Source organism: Gouania willdenowi, chromosome 6 (genome assembly GCF_900634775.1).
Source record: "Gouania willdenowi chromosome 6, fGouWil2.1, whole genome shotgun sequence".
Taxonomy (NCBI): domain Eukaryota; kingdom Metazoa; phylum Chordata; class Actinopteri; order Blenniiformes; family Gobiesocidae; genus Gouania; species Gouania willdenowi.
In genome coordinates, this window is record NC_041049.1 from 26,576,116 (window position 1) to 26,595,535 (window position 19,420).

A 19,420-nucleotide genomic window follows, 5' to 3' on the forward strand; every position below is an offset into this window, starting at 1 on the left:
TGCCTTGGGAATTATGCTTTTTGAGGCTTCATTGTTATTATTTATTATTATATATTCAGCATTTGTTTGATGGTAGTACTTTAACACATCAGTTGATACCATGGGCTGATATTAGGGGATCATCTCAGCACTGCCTCATGGCCACTGCCTTGCAACCAATCAGATAAAGGATGCATAATGCACGTGATTAAGCACTAGCCAATCATGAGCAACCATCAGTTAAGCTCAGTGCAGCAATACTTTTTCTGAGATCAGTGTGAAAAAAGACTTTTCTGAAGTTCATCAGTACTTTCCCTTGGGATTCATGCACAAGATTTCACTAGTAAGTACAATTATTTTATTTTTCCTATTTTTGAATAATTGATATTAATATGCTATGCTTGTATGCTTGATGAGTATTCGATTTGTGTTATTTTTTACTGACAGTCTTTTTTTTTTTAACCTGTCGACAGCCACAGTTTGAATTGTTTTTCACATTAGAAATTCTAGTTATTGACTTAAAACAAAACAGCTGTTTATATATTTTTTTCATCAGGTTATATTTAATAACTGTTGGTGAAAACTGTAGTTTTTTGTTTTTTTTTTTAAATCCTTTTTAATCCTTGTCTTAAGTCTTTAAGACAGAAATCACACCATGTCTATGAAGGGTTTCAGCTTTGCATTTTCCTTTCCCTCAGTTACAGACCTTTAATAGGAGACAAGAGTTAAAAAAAATAAAATAAAAAAAGTGACTCACTAAAACTACATGAAAACACGTTTTCATGTTGTAGTATAATCAATAAGAGTTCATTTATGTGTGCTGTGAGTTTGATGACACTACATTATGTTATAGTACAGTTATTGCTTATTTTATTACTAATTTAATGATAGAAAATCACAAAAATTGCACGAAAGCACATTTAATGAAATTAAGTGTTGTAGTATAATCAATAAGAGTTCATTTATGTGTGCTGTGAGTTTCTAATAAATACAAAGTTTTGTCAACATTGACTAAAGTGGGTCTAATATCCTAAAAAAAAAAAAAAAACACCCCGTAAATATTGACCAGCAAGTGTCATCAGTGAGCAACATTTGTAACTAAGGTGAATAATAAATTGTGCGCATTTCAGAATTAAATGTCCATTATTAATTGAGTGTTTACAAGGTCAGTTTAAAGACGATTTAACTTTTATTTTGAATTAAATCTTCCATGTAAACATCTATGAAAAAGCTACTTAACCTCCCACGTTTCTATAGCAAAACATCTTACAGGCGCCGCACTAGTTTAAGTTTAGTTTTCTACTTTTGAGAGTCATTTTGTCTGTTTACTTTGGGGGCCGCAAAAAAATAAGTCAACTGCCCATGTGTGGGTCAGTCTGAACCTTGGTGTGTGAATGGGTGAATGAACTGATATTGTAAAGTGCTTAGGACTACTTAAGTGTATGGACAAAGCACTATATACTGTAAATAAAGTCCATTTACCATTTTAAAAATATTGTATCTGACGTAATAAGTTACTTCTACCTGAACCATCAACCATCCAAGGCAACCTGGACATTTTAATTTTCATCAATGTATTTAAATACATATAAATATCAGAGCCAGGAGATTACTGTAATATGTTTGTGGCTATAACATTAAATTAAGAATGCCTTAAATGTTAGAAAACCTGACAGCACTGATGGGTAAAATTGTGTTCTTTGAGCTCAAAAAATCCTTTAGACTCCTAAATAAAAACCAATTTTATTATCAAACCAGAGGCTGTGACTTATTAGAAATTGACAGTTAATAGATGTAATGATGTCAGACTGTGCTGTATGTGTGGTTCGTTGATCCTGCTAACAGAATAAAAACCAAACTTTTCAGCAGCAAATGAACAACTCATATTTTGAGAAAGAAAAGATGAAGTTGTTGGACGTCAGGTGAAGCACCATTATTACATTTCATCAGCAGGATTCTCATGTCACGTTACAAACAGGAAGAGCTGACGTCCACCAGGTAATGTGTTATGTTTACCAGTCCTCCACAGCAGCCAGTCAAAAAGTATAGAAAACAAAAAACACACATGGGCAGCATCCATTTTTAAAGTCATCTATTTAGGAAAATTTTGTAGAAAAAAAGAAAACATCTATTCAGTAAAAAAGTATAAAAAAATATATTACACATCTCAGTATTTACACAGAGTGCTCTCTACAAGCTACAGACTACAGCTGTGAGTTCTCACTCTAAACTCTAGTGCAGCCGCTCCCAGTTATCAGCTGCTAATGAACACAAACACTGGGGTAGCTGCACAATGGCTCCTAGGGTCCTCTGAGAGGAGAGAGAAGGCATCGTCCTCATGGGTTAGCAGGATGAGACAGTGGAGGTTGATTGGAGACATTCAGAAGAACATCCTGTGGGAATGGAAACGTAGATATTAGACTCTAGTTTCTGTCTAACAATGACCTAAAAAAGGAAACATTGGTCATTGCCAGTGTTTGGAAGAACGGGGTTTTTTTCTTCAGTAACGGGGTAATCTAATTACTTTTTACACTGTTACGCCGTTAACGTTACTGAACGTTAAATGCGGTGCGTTACATGTATTGATTGGTGAGTGTGGAGCAGTCTGATGAAAAGTTGTTATTTTTAAGGTGACAATACAAACACTACTTTAAATTAATTGTGGTCAAAGCTAAGAACGTACATGTGAAGTGTTCATTATATCCAGGAGTGAAGACTTTGTCCACATCTGTTGTAAGCAACTCATATTTAATGAAACACATCATAACGACACACGCATCTAAAACATCTGAATTATTTGACATAAAAACTTTTTCCTTTTTTTTTGACAGTAACACAAATAGTTACTTTCCTTGGTAATGAGTTACTTTTATTATAGAGTAATTTAGTTACTAACTTTTGGATCAAGTAGTGAGTAACTAATTACTTTTCTAAAGTAACGTTCCCAACACTGATCATTACCCACACACAAGAGATGGACAACTTCTATCAGAGCGGGGGCCACAACATGTGATTGTTTGAGCCGAGGGCCACATCATCAACATTCATATCAGCAATTAGAAGAACGGCCAATCTGAATATTAACACAGGAAAGAACCAAAGGGGTTCGTCTGTGTAGTCCTTTTGTGTTTTTAGATATTTTGTACGTTTTTTTAATTGATTTTGTCTGTTTTCTTGTCAATATGGCACATTTTTGTTGCCCTTTTCTGTTTCCCGTGTTATTATGTGTGTTTTTGTTATATTTTTTGTTATTGTTGTCATTTTGTGCAATGTCGTTGCCATTTTGTGTGTCTTTTAAGTGCTTTTGTACATGTCATTTTTGTAATCATTTTGTGTATAAGTGGTTTAATGCATCTTTGTCATCATTTTGTTTACTTTTGTTGACATTTTGTGCATTTCGCTCTCGTTTTCTGGAGTTTTGTGTGTATGTTGGGCTTCATGCTACTTTTGACCTCATGAATTACAATTTGTTTTGGAAGCCACGCAAAATTAGACCAAAGGCCACCAGTTTCCTATGTCTATGAGGACCAAATCAAATGTAACACATTTTCATTCCTTAGATTAGGCAACAGAAAAATATGATTGGTCAATATGTGAGGTTGTGTCTGTGTGTGTCCAATTAGGAGTGGAGAGGGGAGAAGCTACAGACGCTCACACGGAACAGGAGAATCCATCCAAACATTTCATGTTACTGACAATAACTGGACCTTTTGAAATGTGTTAAAAAAAAAAAAGGTCAGTTTTCACAACTATAACTGAGTAATAATTCATGTAAGCAATGAAAAAAATAATCTGGCAAGCAAAAAGAGCCAGGTCTTAATGCGGAGCCGAATTTTCTCCAAGAACAGAAAGAGGAACTAAAACCTTCAGTCATCCAGCTATTGATTAGTAGCTAACAGAGCGAAACAGAAAGTACCGCAGTATAAACCATGGAAACAGCTAATCACAGGCTGAACAAAAATTCCAGAATTTAATTTATCACACGCTTTAAGTGCAACAAGTGCTGCAAGTTTGATTGGCCACAGGTGCTACATCTAGTAGTAGAAGAGGAGCATTAATTTAAAAACAGTTATAATTTTATAGTTATAATAAAACTACAAGTAACAATTCAACATCAATACCAACAATGTTATTCAACAACAATGAGAAAGAAATATGTCTTGTATATTCACAGTACCTGTTTTTGAAAGAGATGAAGACACATTCAGAGCTTTAAATAGTAACTCATAAATAGGAACTAATAGTCTTTCAGATATTTAGACATTTAGTTTTCAGTAGTTACATTAGAAAACTTCATATTCTATGAGGCTTTAAAGAACAGACATGTTGTGCTGCTTTCATATATTTTCACTCTAACTAATGGAGCTAAACAAATCTGTGTACCCTTCGTTCTTTGGTTATTCCGTTTCAAAATAACAAATAAAGATGTGGTTATTTTGTTTTATCTACTCAAAACCAAAACAGAGATACAGAAAAATAAAAAACCAGACAAGCAGCGATTTTCTGTTTTAAAATAAAATCCTGTTTTGTTTGTGAGATACTGTATTTGGATATTTAAGGGAAACTATGGACAACAGCTTCATGTTTTAATCTCACCACACAGAGGGGACCCACAGACAAAAAAGGAGCAACACACAAGTCACATTATTGATAAACTGGTGAATTGAAATATTATCAATACATAAAAAGATGTTATATAAAACATGCACGTTATGTGATTAAAGGAACCAGAGGTGGTGTAATGAATCTACTGGTGCTCCTCGTTTTTTGTGATCATCTTTTGTGTGTTTTGACGGCTGACGTTAGTAGCTAACAGTATTAAAACGAGCAATTGATGCATTTTTATTGCCCTCAAAAAAGCTGTAATTGTTTTTGCAAAAGTATCAAATGGCAGAAGTTCTAACATATATTGTTCCCCACAGTGGATAGTCAGTCACCAGGTTATTTGGATACTGTTTGGACTGTAACACTGTTCACAGATTCAGACTTCCAGCATCAATAACTCATTAACAAAACGTCATTGACACACAAATGACACCTCTGCCATCAGTGTGAGGTGGACAAAATGATACAACATCACACCGAAGGGTACACCGAGCTATACAGCAGCAGCCTCCTGGTGCTTTGACCACATAAAAGTGTGGCTTTGAGTTGCTGAGTCACACCCACCTGTAGATGTTGGGGTCCAGGAGTACAGCTGTGTCCGTGGGCAGCTTGGACAGATGAACTACCTTAGTCTTCTGCTGCAGTCTTTCACTTTCGTTCACCCACACATCTGGCAGTCTGACACAAACACAGATTACCAGATTATTTTGGAGTTTATCTCATCCCTTTGTTTTTAACCTTTGATTATAACCATCAGTCTTTAAAGCAGTCATCAGAATCAGAATCAACTTTATTGACCAAGTAATGTATGTTATACACACGAGAAATTTGACTTGGTGAATTGTGCTCTCTCTAATAGTTTAAACATTAAATAATAACAATCAACTAGAAAAATAAAATAAAAAATATAAACAAACAGTAGTTAGACTAATATGTGCAAAACTAAATAAAATACCACGATAACAATAACAAGATAATAATAATAATATAAAATATAATAATAAGAATAAGATAATAGTGCAGTAGTGCATTGAAGAGTAGTGCTGGTGAACATTTAAATTAAATAATATGTACATGAATATTCTCAGTGACAGATTGATCCTATGTTTAGTTCCAGGTCTGACACTCATTGACTGATGTCACTGCTCTGGTCTAAAATCTAATTTTTATAGGGGAACCAAAAAAAGAAAATCTACTAGGATTTATTCAGGACTAAAGGTTGCATTGGTAGCACATGTGCTCCTAAAGTAAAACATTTGGGGGCATGAAGAAATATTTATTTAAATTGACAAAAAAATATGCAGCACCTCAGACATTTTTTTTATTTACATTTTGATTTCTCATTTCTTTCCTCTGAAGTAAACAAAAAGGGTATCGTTTGTAGGTGTGGTTAATCAGTCAATTTTACGATTCGTTTCAACTGATCACAAACAGATTTTCGATCATTAATGATTATTGATCACATTTTTGCTTATTGATCTTCCGCATAACATCAGTCCTCTGCTGAATTATTTCATTTCTGTTTTGAGTAACACCTCACATCACCTTCAATATAGTACAGTAGTGCTATTGAAATATTCAAATTAGGATGACTCACCTGGTTTAGATTACAATTTGAAAAAGTGAATAATCAATCTTTGGAAATGTAAGAATTGATTCATAATCGTCACTAATAAAATTACGATAAATTGATGATCTATTTTTTTCACCAGTTGTCCGACTGTTTTTGTGTGTTGGCACATTTAGAAATCAGCCAGTGTTCAACCACAGGATTGGGATCAAACTTTGTCTATTTTATTCATACAAATTATTCAGCAGACAAAATATCACTGAACTTAATGGTCAAAATCAGTCTTCACTCAGTCAGATTTTGCCTCATACTGTACATGTACAATACTGAACTCCCTTAATTTTATCCTCCTGATTTGTTTGCTCATCTGTTTGTACGTCCTACATTATATTTCTGTTAGTTTGCTTTTGTACTTAAGTATTGATGACTCACTAAGTCTGTAACAAATCATTTAAAAAGATGATCACTGATTCCCTGATGGAATACTTGTGCCCATTGTGCCTGTTGGAAATAAAAGATGCTGACTTGACTGAATGATCCACAGGACAATACGAGGGAAACAAAAAATGACTTACATGTCTTCTGGTGTCCAATGCAGCAAGACCTTCACCTTCCCAGAGTCCTCTTTTCTCCTGGCTATAACCTACAGACAAACATAAAAAACACATCACATAACATCTTCCTCCTCCCATATGCTTTTAAAACAGTGAACATGTGGAGGAACCCAACCGTGCTGTGAAAGACCACACTGTGTCCATTGCCAAGGCTTTCGATGTGCGTGGCCAGGTTAAGACAGATGGCACGATGGCGAATGGCGTCCATGGTCTGAGCATCAAAGAAGTCATGAGGTCGAGCTGTTTGACAAACAGAACCACAGTGAGTGAGTGATGCAGTACCATCCAGGTCCATTAATTTCTCTCTCAATCAGCTGTGCAGCAGACCCGAGAAGCAGAGAAGAAGCTAAACTTGGTGTTAACGGAAACTGAACTTATTCAATAAAACTATTTGAAATCATTTTGTTATAAAATGGTGAAGGAAAAAAAAAAAAAAAAAACTGTTGATACTATTCTCAGAAATGAAAACTAATGCTGCGTTCATACCGGACGTGGCGTGATGCTTCCGCAGGATCGAAAAACGTTTTCCTCATATTCGCTTCATACTGTATGCACGTCTGAAGCAAATCTAAAGGTGCTAACCAGACTCCCTTTCTTTTCATCATCAACTATGGAGGACCCCAGTAAAATCACTGCTATTTACCTTCTGTGGAAGTTGAAGAGCAATCAAAACACTCTTCCTGGATTCACCAGGTTAACCAGCAATGCATCCAACTTGGTGAGTTTCACCGTTTTCTGCACCAAATCCTTATTTTCTCCTCCATGCTGAAATGGGCGAAAAGACCGGTGTCCATGTTGACCGCCTGACGTCACTGACAACAAATACTCTGATTGGCTTTCATGCCTGTGCGTCATGCCAAACATCACAGAAGTTCAAGATTTTCAACTCAAGCGAATGACAAATGTCACGGAAAAATAGGAGCGCACCTGCCGCAACCAACGCTCTTGCCACCCAACAGGAGGAGGAGCAACGCAAACATTTTGCGCTACGTCCGGTGTTAAAGCAGTATAAACCTACATAGAGTGAGTTGAATAATGGCCGTACAAAAAGTGTCATTACATGTGAGACTACTTCTGGTTACTTAGAGCTGCATCATTTTACCTCATTATTAAATTCAATTTCCCCACTGAAAACTCCACTTTTGATTCTGTAAATGAAGTAAATAATTAAAAATACTGTATGTTGTTTCTATTGACTGTATGAATTGGGACAATGTCTTTTACACTGACACTGTCATCGTAACTCTCTTCTACTGAGCTTCTGTCTTGTTTAGAATGTGGAAATGAAGATGCTAGTGTTAGCTGCTTTGGACCTGCTGGATCTTTAGCAGTTTTTGTTCTCCTGTCCTGCATAGTAATACATGGCTCACACTGTGTTCTGGTTTAGGTGGTGACCATTTTAACTGGTGATCGACTTCAGTTAGCAGTGCTACAGCAATGGCAGATGTCGGAAAATAGAACCAGGGTGATAGATAGTCATTAATCTATCATTATGTGTCCTGCAGATGGCTGCCACCTCTGAGTCTGGTTCTACTGGAGGTTTCAAAGTGAGGTTTCCTCTCCATCATCACTGATGATGGGTTTAATTGTTAACATTATTTAAATGTTAAGTGCTAACCATGTATCTGCTGCTGTATAAATAAAGCTACATTTGATTGGAGTTGAGTAGTGTCTAGAGCTCTTTGAGCTGATGTGTTATTTATAAAACAATGCTTTTCACATTGGTTACACAGGAACCCTTGACCACCGACATGTAAAACCCTTTTCATTCAAAGGATACATAAAAAAAAAAACTAAAAAAAAAACTTGCACATCTTCCTCAGGAAAGTAATGAAGGCCGTTAGTGTAATGGGCTGCCTACAGCACTCAGTCCTAACGTAATGCAGCGAGATGATTCCATGACAGCCGTTACCAAAAGCTACACACAGATGATCCTTAAGTCTAACAACCTTAACACTGTGTGGGTGTAAAGTTAGATGAGCTGCATTGATAGTCCACAACGAAGGCCTTGTTTCTGTCAAAATCAGCTGGTATCTCACTCTCACTCCTGAGTCATTTGGAAAGTGGAGGATGCTGGGGATGATTTATCATGCAGCTCTGGGCTTAACTCTGACATTAGAAACACTTAAATCCATAATTACAGTCTGAATTTGTTTTCAACAGTGTGTGTGTGTGTGTTTCATACGCAAGGAGCGCTTGTGTTTGTTCTTGAGCCTCTTCCTCTTATTAAGGCCGGCCTTGGACGGAGACTCCTCCTTTACTTTGCCCTGACTGGACAGTTTGGACGATCCTGAGCTGAAATGGGTGGGCACGTGGCGAGCCAGCCCACCCTGTGAAGCAAACGTTGCATTGCAGCCACCGACCACACACTGCAAAAACACATGAACAGGACATTGGAGGAAGTTAATGAGGGTGGCCAGACACACTTTGGATGACGGGTCACATGGGGGTGGTCACCTTGAAAGGTTTGTCCCCGCTGTGGGTCAGCATGTGCCTCTGCAGCCAGCTCTGACTGGTGGATGGAGTGTTGTACACTTTACAGCCTTTCCACAAACACACAAACACCTGTGGAGAGAAACACAACATCAGCACGCTGACACACTGCCGTATCGTTGTGTGTGTGTGTGTGCTACACTGACCCCGCCTCTCTGACCATCCACGTGAGTGGCTCTGATGTGCTCGGCCAGGTCGGGGCTGCTGGGGAAGTGGAGCTGGCACTGGTCCCAGCAGCAGGTATAGCTTAGATTCTTCCCCAGAGTGGTGACCGACCCCCCCACTGCCACTGGGCCCCCACTGTGACCATTGAGCATGGCTGGGGTGGAGCGACCACTGGATGCTGTGCTCTCCATGTCCATCAGGGTAGAGCTGATACTGGAACACAGGACAAAAGCAACAGGAAATATATCATGTATTTAGCACATGATGCTAGCAGGACACACAGCATTGATCATACATACAGGAGTAGATGCTACTAACACATACTTATATAGTAAGTAAGGATGGGACAAAGATTTTGAAAAAATCCTTTAGCTTTACTTGACTAAATTAGGCCCTCTGAGAGTTATACATTTCAAAATTTTCAGCGCTTGTAGCGTTCTCTCATGTCCACATGATCACCTATGCTCTGACAAATTCCTGGTGAAAACCCTGGTCGATATATTTATTTCAATAGCTTATTTTGTACCGAAATACCTGTTGTTGGAGTTGTTGCTTTCTCTATTTCTCAGACCAGCATGAAAAATACAGTTAGATGGAATACTGAGTGTGCCCTAACCCAGACCTACATAACTCACTCACACATACTGTCTTTTAGAAGAAAAAAATGCCAAAAGCGGCACATATTGTTTGTCATTAAATGTGTTTGTGTAGCATTTTGTATCAGCAAATTTAACCCAAAATTGTTTTTCTGGTAAGACTTCATTTGAATTAAAATGATTGAGATTTATATCGTATACCGCCTTTTTGAGAAAAAAAAAAATCATATCGTCCAGCCCTATTAACACACAAACAGCAGCTGCAGATCATCTGTAGAACTGACTATTGGCACAATATCTATACACTGCTACATCCTGAGACACCTTGGTTTTAATACATTATCAAATTACTGTATATAGAGACATCAGTTCTATTACCTGGAGTGTGCAGTCAAACAACATGTCTTTGATAACATTGATTATTTTTAAGATTTTCAATACGATGTAGCCCCAATTTATGTTGGTTAACATTAAAAAAAGTATTATTTTTCTACTGTATGTTGTTTGTTTATCTCAGCTGGTCACAAGTTCTCTATTATTGTGTACAATTGCAAATAAACAATGAATGTCACTACATTGTTTTATGAAACGGAGCAAAAAAAATTAGCTTAGCTTGAAATTTAAACAAGGTATTGTTCAAATCATGTTGAAAAGTGGGAGAGCATTTTAAGAAGGAGTCAGTCAGTCAACCATTTCTAAGCCTGCTGGAAACACACATTCACTTAAGCACAGGATCATTGATGTTATGTTTTTTTGTACAATTTTAGTGTACGCCACAATTCTGATGAGAAAACTTGCGGAAAAGAATGAAAAAGCAATATTTATGTAAAGTCAATGAAAGCCAGCACGTGATTCTGGAACAGAATGAAAAATGTTGTCCAACAATGAAGCATTACTAAAACCAGGTCGTAAAAAAGGAGCTGATCCCAGCTGCAATAAGAGCACAACTGTGTGTGCAGCTGTTGATATGTAAATCCTACCTAATGAAGTCCAAGTAGGAAACAGCTGCAGGAAGTGCTGTGTCTGCGAACATCTGCCCTCTGACATCAACAGCACTACTGCACTTAAATGGCTGTCAACAGGAGCTACAAATATACTGCATCAACCATTTATGTGTAAATACATGTACGGTGTAATGCATGCAGTTATAGATACATGTTCATTTACCAAATAACTAATGCATGTGTCAAAATTAGGTCAATTTTTGACCCATCATAGCACCTGAGTTTGATCATTTCAAAGAAAAATGAGTTGGAAAACCCACTACAGTAATGCTGCAGATGTTTGTGCATCACTGTTTTTCATCACTGGATTTTAAGCAGATGGGTAAGAAGTCACTAACATCGATTAATGTAACACAACTGTGTTATTTGCTTTATTTAGTTGCTTGATTCATGTATATTCATATATATCTGTATTATATTTGTACAATTGTATATCTATCATTATTCTTTCTACAGTAATGTGTGCACTTGTTTTTTTTATTTAATAGTCTGTTTTCTTTTTCCTTTGTTTATTGTTCTCTCTTTTCCATTTGTAATATTTCTCGAGTCTCTGTAACAAAGTAATTTCTCCCTGGGATCAATAAAACATTTCTGATTCTGATAAATATTCTTAAATTAATCATTTGGTCCACTTAATAGGAAGCTGGATTGAATGTTGTTGCCCCTGAAATAAAAATTAGTTCAAGAATGATGTTTGTTTTTGTTGTTGTAATTTTCCCTTTGAACAAAATCTGAAGTGGGTGCACTGGTGGGCCACATCATGTGGAACCAGTAATGAGACCATGTACTGAGACACAGGCTTAGAGTTCACCTCAAAATATTAGTTTGGCTCGGGAAAAGGAGACAACTTGCATTGCCACCTAGTAATAGGTGGGGAGGAGCAGCAGCCATTATTTAGCATTAGATGCTAGCAACGCACTGGGTGTTCTGAACCGTCTCAGTGCATGTTGATAGTGACTCGTGCCTGCAAGCTACAACATTTTAGCTGTGTGGATTCCTTTAAATGGACACTGAATTAATTAGTTAGTGTATTATTTGGTAGAGAGATCTCCTCTACACACACTGGAGCAACTCAATCATCTGCTCAGGATGATCCAGGCTGTGCTACAGCCATGGTTGTCCTAACCTTCAGATAGTGTATGAGGAGACAATGTGTCTTTAGTCACTTGAGTGTAATTCAAACATCTATGATGCCTTATTACTACGAGAAGCAAGAAAGCTGATTTAGAGCAAGAACAAATCAATTTAAGAGAAAAACAAAAACTTTCATCTTGGATGTCTTTATTCCCACAGGATAAATATCAATAAATACAAATTTACAGTTTCTTCTTGGACTTTTTCCTTTTCTTGTACTATTTTAGCCTACATTGGTATTACCAGGACACCAGCAGACAGGCTACATATGGACAGTAGCCTCTCAGTGTCATGCATGATGGCATTACCAGCATCCATTAGAACAACTCTATGTCCAACAGAGACTCATATTATGGGTCAAACACACACACTATCAAATATGTCACTGCTATAAGTGCAGCTACTGTAAAATGCATTGTTGTTAAGCATGAAGTTATTCACAGTCGAGTCGATGAAGATCTGCTCACATACACTCAGCCCACATCCTGTTTGAGGTTTTATAAAATACAGATGCTTTAATGCACAGATTTTTATCTATATATTTATTTATTTGAATTATCACATTATGTTTTTTCTTAATGAAAACAGTGTTCAGTTTTGGAATCCAATCACTACACAATATATATTTTCTTTTGTTGACTTTGCCCTAAAATCAGGTCAATGTATTAACACACTTTTGGATACTAAATATCTATAAATGGTCCGACTAGGGTTGAATAATGTGGTCCATAAGTTGAAACATAATATTGTCCCAAATGCTGAGGACATTTTAAAATAAAGTGGCCAAGCTGAACTTCTCATAACCCCTGTAGCTGGAGAGTTTAAATCGTTTCAGTGAATTGTGTGAAAGTGTTTTCTCAGGTGGTAACCTCACAGAGAGGTTTCTAACTATAACCATAACTTAAGAATGGAAGAATGTGTCCTTTGGATTTTATTAGGACTTACATTTCTGTGCTAATGGGAAACAGTTTGGATCATAATTCTGTTTCTTGCTCTCCTGATCATTTCTGCTGACTGTCAGCCACACAGAGCCAGTGCAGTGTTCTTCTCTTCAGTTTGAGTTATTGTGTCTGTAAGAAACTCTACATCAGAGGTGTCCAACTCATTTTAGTTCAGGGGCCAAAAACAGGGCTGCTTGATCTCAAGTGGGCCACAGATTTTATGCGAGAAAACGAGTCATTTCAACATAATTGTGCCCTAGTTTACCTTCTATGAACACATAAAATACACAATATGGAAGAAACTGACAATATCCAAGCAATAAATGACAGATATCAGTCCCAACAGGGTCTTCACTTTAAATTTTCTAGACTTAGTGACGAATTTCTATTTAATTAAGGGAAATAGTATGTAATTATTAGAGGAAAATTAAAGATTGTGTAAGAAATTTGAGTTTTTCCAACAGACTGCTATCTTATGATGGGGAAAACTTTAAACCCTTGCAAAGATTGTTGAGTTTCATTTACACAACAATTCATGTTTTCTCTGTAATCTTTACATTTTCCTGCTGGCCGAATTGGATGATCCAAAGGACTGGATTTGGGCCCCGGGCCACGAGTTTGACACAGGTGTTCTACATTAAAATACGTCGATGATACTATGGACTCAGTGTCATAAAAGCAGAATTATTTGACACATTAAACACATGATCACGGACCACCATATTATTTAATAAAATGGAGTTTTAATAATGAATCAGCATTAGTACAAGACAAACACCGTCATTGTGGATTTAAAACATTAATGACAGGTTTATTGTGAAGGTTTTTATTGTAAGCACAGATGCTCCTGTAGTGTATGATAATGTGTGTGTACTGTATGGATGATAACTATTAGAAGCCTACCTGTCCTCTGAGTCCATCCTGGTGAGCGGTTCTCCGTCTGAAGAGCTCAGCTCCACGCTGGTCCGTCTCTTGATGCCGAGCTCGGCTCTGCTCTCCCCCTTCCTTTGTTCTGCCACCCTGGAGCCCTCCTGAGCGGAGTCGCTGCTACTTGCCAAACTGCCCTGTTCGGGACTTTTCCCCGGGTCGTTCAGGTTACCACCGAGTCCCCCTCCACCTTCGTCCATGGTCCCAGCCTTCGGGGTGCTGTCTTTGTCGGTATCAGCAGCGGGAGGTTGCCAGTCCTTGTGCTTGGTTCCCGCATCAGGAGCACAACTCGCGTCCATTCCAGCCGTGCTCGTCTCGTTGTTGTTAGCCGGTTCCTGCTGAGAGTCCGGCACGGCCTGGCTCTCTCCAGCCGGGTTTGGAGCCTCGTCGGGGCCGTTTTTTGTCGACGCCGTCCGGTTATCTTGTTGACTACGTTCAGTGATAATTTGAGCCATTAAAGAGCAGCACATACGATAGTTTGTTAAAGTTTAGTCGGTCAAAGTTAGCATGAGCTCCACAGCGTCTCCGACTCGGTTTCCACAGCAGGGGGCTCGTGTGACGTCATCATACGCGGCCAAAGCTGCTGCTTTCAGGGGGACGTCCCACTCTGTCCGACGCTTCCAGCCATGTGCGCTAACAATAACGTTCACCTTGTTTTATCTAGTATCTGCGAAATGCTAACGGCGTTATTTGGATGTGATTAGGTGTTTTGAAAGATTTGTTTTTTTAATGTCTACTTCTAGCTTCTAAAACACTAATGGAGGACTAAGTGGCTCATGTTCGCATAGATCTATGATCCGAGGCTCTGTGGCCTCTTGGCTCCACGTGTTTTACCAAACAGAAGAATACTCCTCCAACCATGGTGTTTGATGCACAGCTTCTCAACATTTGTGCCTGATTACATTTAAATCAGTTTGATTCACATAAGATTTTCATTTAAATGTTCACCTGCACTACTCATCAATGCACTACTGCACTATTATCTTATTATTATTATTGTATTTTTATTTCATTTCATTATTATTATTATTATCATTATCTTGTTATTTTATTTAGTTTGCACATATTAGTCTAACTACTCTTTATATTTATGTTTATACTTCTTTTTTTATTTATTTATTTTTCTTTTTTCTAGTTGATTGTTACTATTAGTCTAACTACTCTTTATATTTATGTTATACTTCTTTTTTATTTATTTTTATTTATTCTAGTTGATTGTTATTATTTAATGTTTACACTATCAGAGAGAGCACAGTTAACCAAGACAAATTCCTCGTGTGTATTCAATACATTACTTGGTCAATAAAGTTGATTCTGATTCTGATTCTGATCGGACACTAACAGCTCTTTAATTATTATTAAAACTGGAAAATGACTGAACATTTGTTGTTTCGTCTTTACAGTTAATTTGATAGATTTATTTTAGCCTTCATCAGTAGGTCAGAAGGCCATAATTCAAATACATGATAGGTCAGTAGGTCACTACAGGTTAGGAGCTCGTGGACATTATTTTTTAATGGCGTTTTTTTGCCCTAGTTTCCATTCTACTCTGAAATGTGGGACTATTGAGCAGATTATCCAACTCATTTGAAGGAATATGCTCAAGATTGATCTATATAAAAACCCAAGATGTTGTGTTTTCACATTCTGATGTAGAATGTTACCTGTAGGATGGATACACTTAGCAAACATATCTGCCCCTCAGTGCACAGGGCAGGAGACCACCGAGCTCAGCTGATCAGAGGTGAAAGTAATGGATTACAAGTACTCATGTTACTGTAATTCAGTTGCTTTTTTAGGTACTTGTACTTTTTTTTGAGTATATTTCTAAATCAGTCATTTTACTTGTACTTAAGTACGTTTTAAAAGAAGTAAAGGAATTCATTACATTTCTACACCCAACCATTAGTAAATTATATTACTATTTTTGAAATGATCAGCAGACATTGTGAAGCTACAAATAAATGAAATAACCAGACAAAAATCAAATGCATCGCATACTGTACGGTGCCAATGCAGGTTATTTTCTGAGATTTAGAGTTCATAAATGTATCTATACTTAGAGCCTGATTATTATTATTATTATTATTATTATTATTTTGAATTCATTGGTGTTATTTTATTTAAAAAATAATTGTATATTTTGACAAATCTTTTATTTTATAAAGATGCCTTTATGGAAAATAAATAAAATTTGTCGCTTCCTTTTTAAGTTTATATATCAGATGTTTACTGTACGCAAGGGAACCGTGGCAACATTTATTACCAAAAGTAAACGTGCAGGGTGAAAGTAACTAGTAACTTTTACTATGAGTACTATTTAATTGAGCTACTTTTTACTTGTGCTTGAGTATTTTATGTATGACTTACTTATATTTGAGTACAATTTGAATCAAGTAACAGTACTTGTACTTGAGTATGATATAACAGTACTCTTTACACCTCTGATGCCCTTATTAATTCAACAGTCTTTGAAGCTGAAAACATTTAAACACACAATTAGTTGCTTTTCTAACACTGAAACAACACATTTATACAAACATTTACATACAACAGTGAATGCACTGACACTAAAAATAGTATTTCAAACACTCAGTAACACACATGCCTTGCCCCACAGCGCTAACCAATGTGTGCTATTCATGGCTGCAGATCATCCACCAACAACCAGTGTTCATTTGGACAGCCCATTTTGATTCAGTTTTAGTCATAGTCTTTTGTCTGAAACGCAAAATTTTAGTCATCAGGATTATTTCAGTTATAGACTAGTTTTAGTCAACTTAAATGATATTTAAGTTGGATTTTGTCTCATGTGGCAAAAGTATTGTTTAGTTTTTATTAGTTGACAAAAATATCAATATATTTTGACATAGTTTTCATTCACAAGTAAACAAACAAAACAAAAACAAAAAAGTCATAGTATTAAAAAGAACATGTAGTTGACCCACCAAGGCAACAAAATTAACACTGACCCATAGAAACTGTCACATTCACAGACAAAAGGATTTTCGTTAAAAGTTAGGAAAAAAATAACAATCTGACGGCACATTTTTAGGAACAATCAACATTTATTACACATGATATAAAACAGATGGAGTGTGAACTTTTTGCATATTGTCCCTAACAATGATATAACCTCTTATAATATTCACGTCTCATCGGTGTATACAGAAATTATGCTATTTCATGTTATTTTAGTTTGCTAGTTATGAGTTTTCGTTTAGTTTTTACAGTTTATACATTTATTTTTCTGTTTAGGTTCTTAATTCTTGGAGCTCCAAAGCCCTACTTATTGCTTCGTAAATACATGTGCTATTCTCTGACACTAAAGACCACTCCAAGTCTGCGTTGTGTCCTCAGCTTTCTACTGGAAATAATGATGAAGGGGGGGGGACAAAAACAACCCACAGCAACTCAAATAGTAGACTGCAAAACCCAATCATTAACATGAGCTTTTGTGTCCAATGGGATTCAGGACACTCAATCCACCTGCTTGACATAAATAATCACAATATCAGTGAAATACTGGGACTTCAAAATAAAAATAAAACAGACAAAATAACAGCAGCATGGTGTTGCACCTTGGTGAAGTAAAAATCTGTATAATATTAATGTATATATTCATATATAGATTTGTATAGATGTATTTATAAATGTCTATCCATGAACGTGTTGTGTTGTATGTGCAAAGATTCACAAGAGCAATCAGAGAACATCTTCTGCTCTCCAACAAATCTGCACGGTTTGAAATCAAAGAGCTTCAAAGTGAAAAATAAAGCACTGCATGAGTTTGGAGTATTGGTCCCTGGTTGTTTACTGCTGCACGCTGACAAAGCACTCAGGAAAAGCTGGAGCCTACTCCTCTACACCTCGCTGCACTCCGCAGTTATACATGGAAAGCTCTGAATATGGACATATTTGTCAGCATGGATTTGGCATCATCTTTTATTTTGTTCCTGCATACAGACAGGACTGTGAAATGGCTAATGGTTAGTCTTTGAAACAATCCTCTATGATGCTAATAATGTCACAATGTGTGTTTTCTTTTCCTAGGAGCTGCTGGGAAAACTCGTTTTGATCCTGTTCCGAATAACGTTAAGGATCATGTGTATTTGGTTAAACCTTTACTGCTACAGCAACCCTTCTGACCATTTCAACAACTGGTTGGCTAATCAACAGAGTTTCAAGGGATTTTGAGTGATTTTAAGACGTATAAAAAAATATTCAGTCTATGCTTCACAGGGCTATACCTTTACAGCATCTCGTTCAAAATAAAACTATAGCTCTATGATATTTCACCGTTCACCCTGAAGTTTGACACACTGGTGCATTTTTAATACTCATAAGCCCACAGAGATTTGTAGCAAGACTCCTTATATAGAAACGTGTGGAAACCCTTCACCTGACTGTAGCACAGGCCAAACAAGTTCCAAAGTGAGACACTTTTTGTTGTTCCTCTCTGCTCTCCTCTCCACAGCTTCGTCTACATCACGGTTCACACCAGTGTTCATTTTGACAGCAAATTAGGATTTGATTTAGTCCAGAGTCGAAACGTAGTTATGAGGACTATTTCAGTTATAGTCTAGTTTTAGTCAATTCAATGACTGTAAGATTTTAGTCGACTAAGTCTGTTACAGATATAGTCGACTAAAATGTAAAGCATAAGAGTTTTGTTGAGAAAATTCAATTACCATCAGAGTTGGGGTCAATTATAGTTGTAATTGCGTAATTGATAATGAATTACTCGTATGATGTAGTTAGAATTATGATTGTAATTGAAAAAATGGTGTTTCTGTTGAAATCATAATGGAATTGTAATTGAGTTCAAATAATTTACTTTGTAATTGGAATTGACATGGAACATTGAGTAAAAAAACTCTCAATTACAATGTATTTAAACATGAATCTGTGAAACCATGTTACAGTTCTATGACTGTGTGTATGTGTAAGTCATACGTACAGTATGACTTACATATACTGTACGTAGTTAACAATTATCATAATATGTTTCAGATCAACTTTTCCCACTACCTGTCAGTTCTCTTCAGGATCATTTTACCATAAAAATACTGACAGAAAAAGGGCAGACGCCCACACCGAAAATATTAGAACCAATATTTTAATTGGTTAAGAAGTCTGACATGGTAACCAAGCGATGAAAAACAAATTAGATGATAGATAATATTGTTTAGTGTATTTTACAGCTGATTTAAGACATGGGTCAAAACTGATCCGTTATCGTAAGAGATGCTAACAGAAAGCTAACACAAGAGGAAGGTTAAGTTTTATTGGGTTATTTATTTCAGACTTGGTAATTGTAATTAATTGTAATTGACTTTAAGGGGAAAAATAATAATTGTTAATGGCAAAAATGCTGGTCACCGTAATCTTA

At 36.6% G+C, this 19,420-nt stretch overlaps 1 protein-coding gene across 1 annotated transcript; it reads right to left on the reverse strand.

Annotated features, from left to right (window-relative positions):
• Window positions 1-1,799: 1,799 nt before the first annotated feature.
• Window positions 1,800-14,596, reverse strand: LOC114465000 (zinc finger protein aebp2-like). Its single transcript, XM_028449707.1, has 8 exons — window positions 14,005-14,596; window positions 9,408-9,639; window positions 9,226-9,333; window positions 8,954-9,137; window positions 6,884-7,008; window positions 6,730-6,797; window positions 5,149-5,262; window positions 1,800-2,372 (listed from the first exon to the last, which is right to left on the reverse strand). Exons 1-8 carry the CDS (start codon window positions 14,496-14,498, stop codon window positions 2,360-2,362), a joined length of 1,338 nt encoding a protein of 445 aa, XP_028305508.1. The 5' UTR covers window positions 14,499-14,596; the 3' UTR covers window positions 1,800-2,359.
• Window positions 14,597-19,420: the final 4,824 nt, after the last annotated feature.

Coding starts and splice junctions, on each gene's coding strand:
- LOC114465000 (XM_028449707.1), bottom strand. CDS start 14,498: ATGTGCTGCTCTTTAATGGCTCAAATTATCACTGAACGTAGTCAACAA. Junction 9,138..9,225: donor GCGGGGACAAACCTTTCAAG/GTGACCACCCCC, acceptor GTGTTTTTGCAG/TGTGTGGTCGGTGGCTGCAA. Junction 6,798..6,883: donor GTGTGGTCTTTCACAGCACG/GTTGGGTTCCTC, acceptor GTTTGTCTGTAG/GTTATAGCCAGGAGAAAAGA.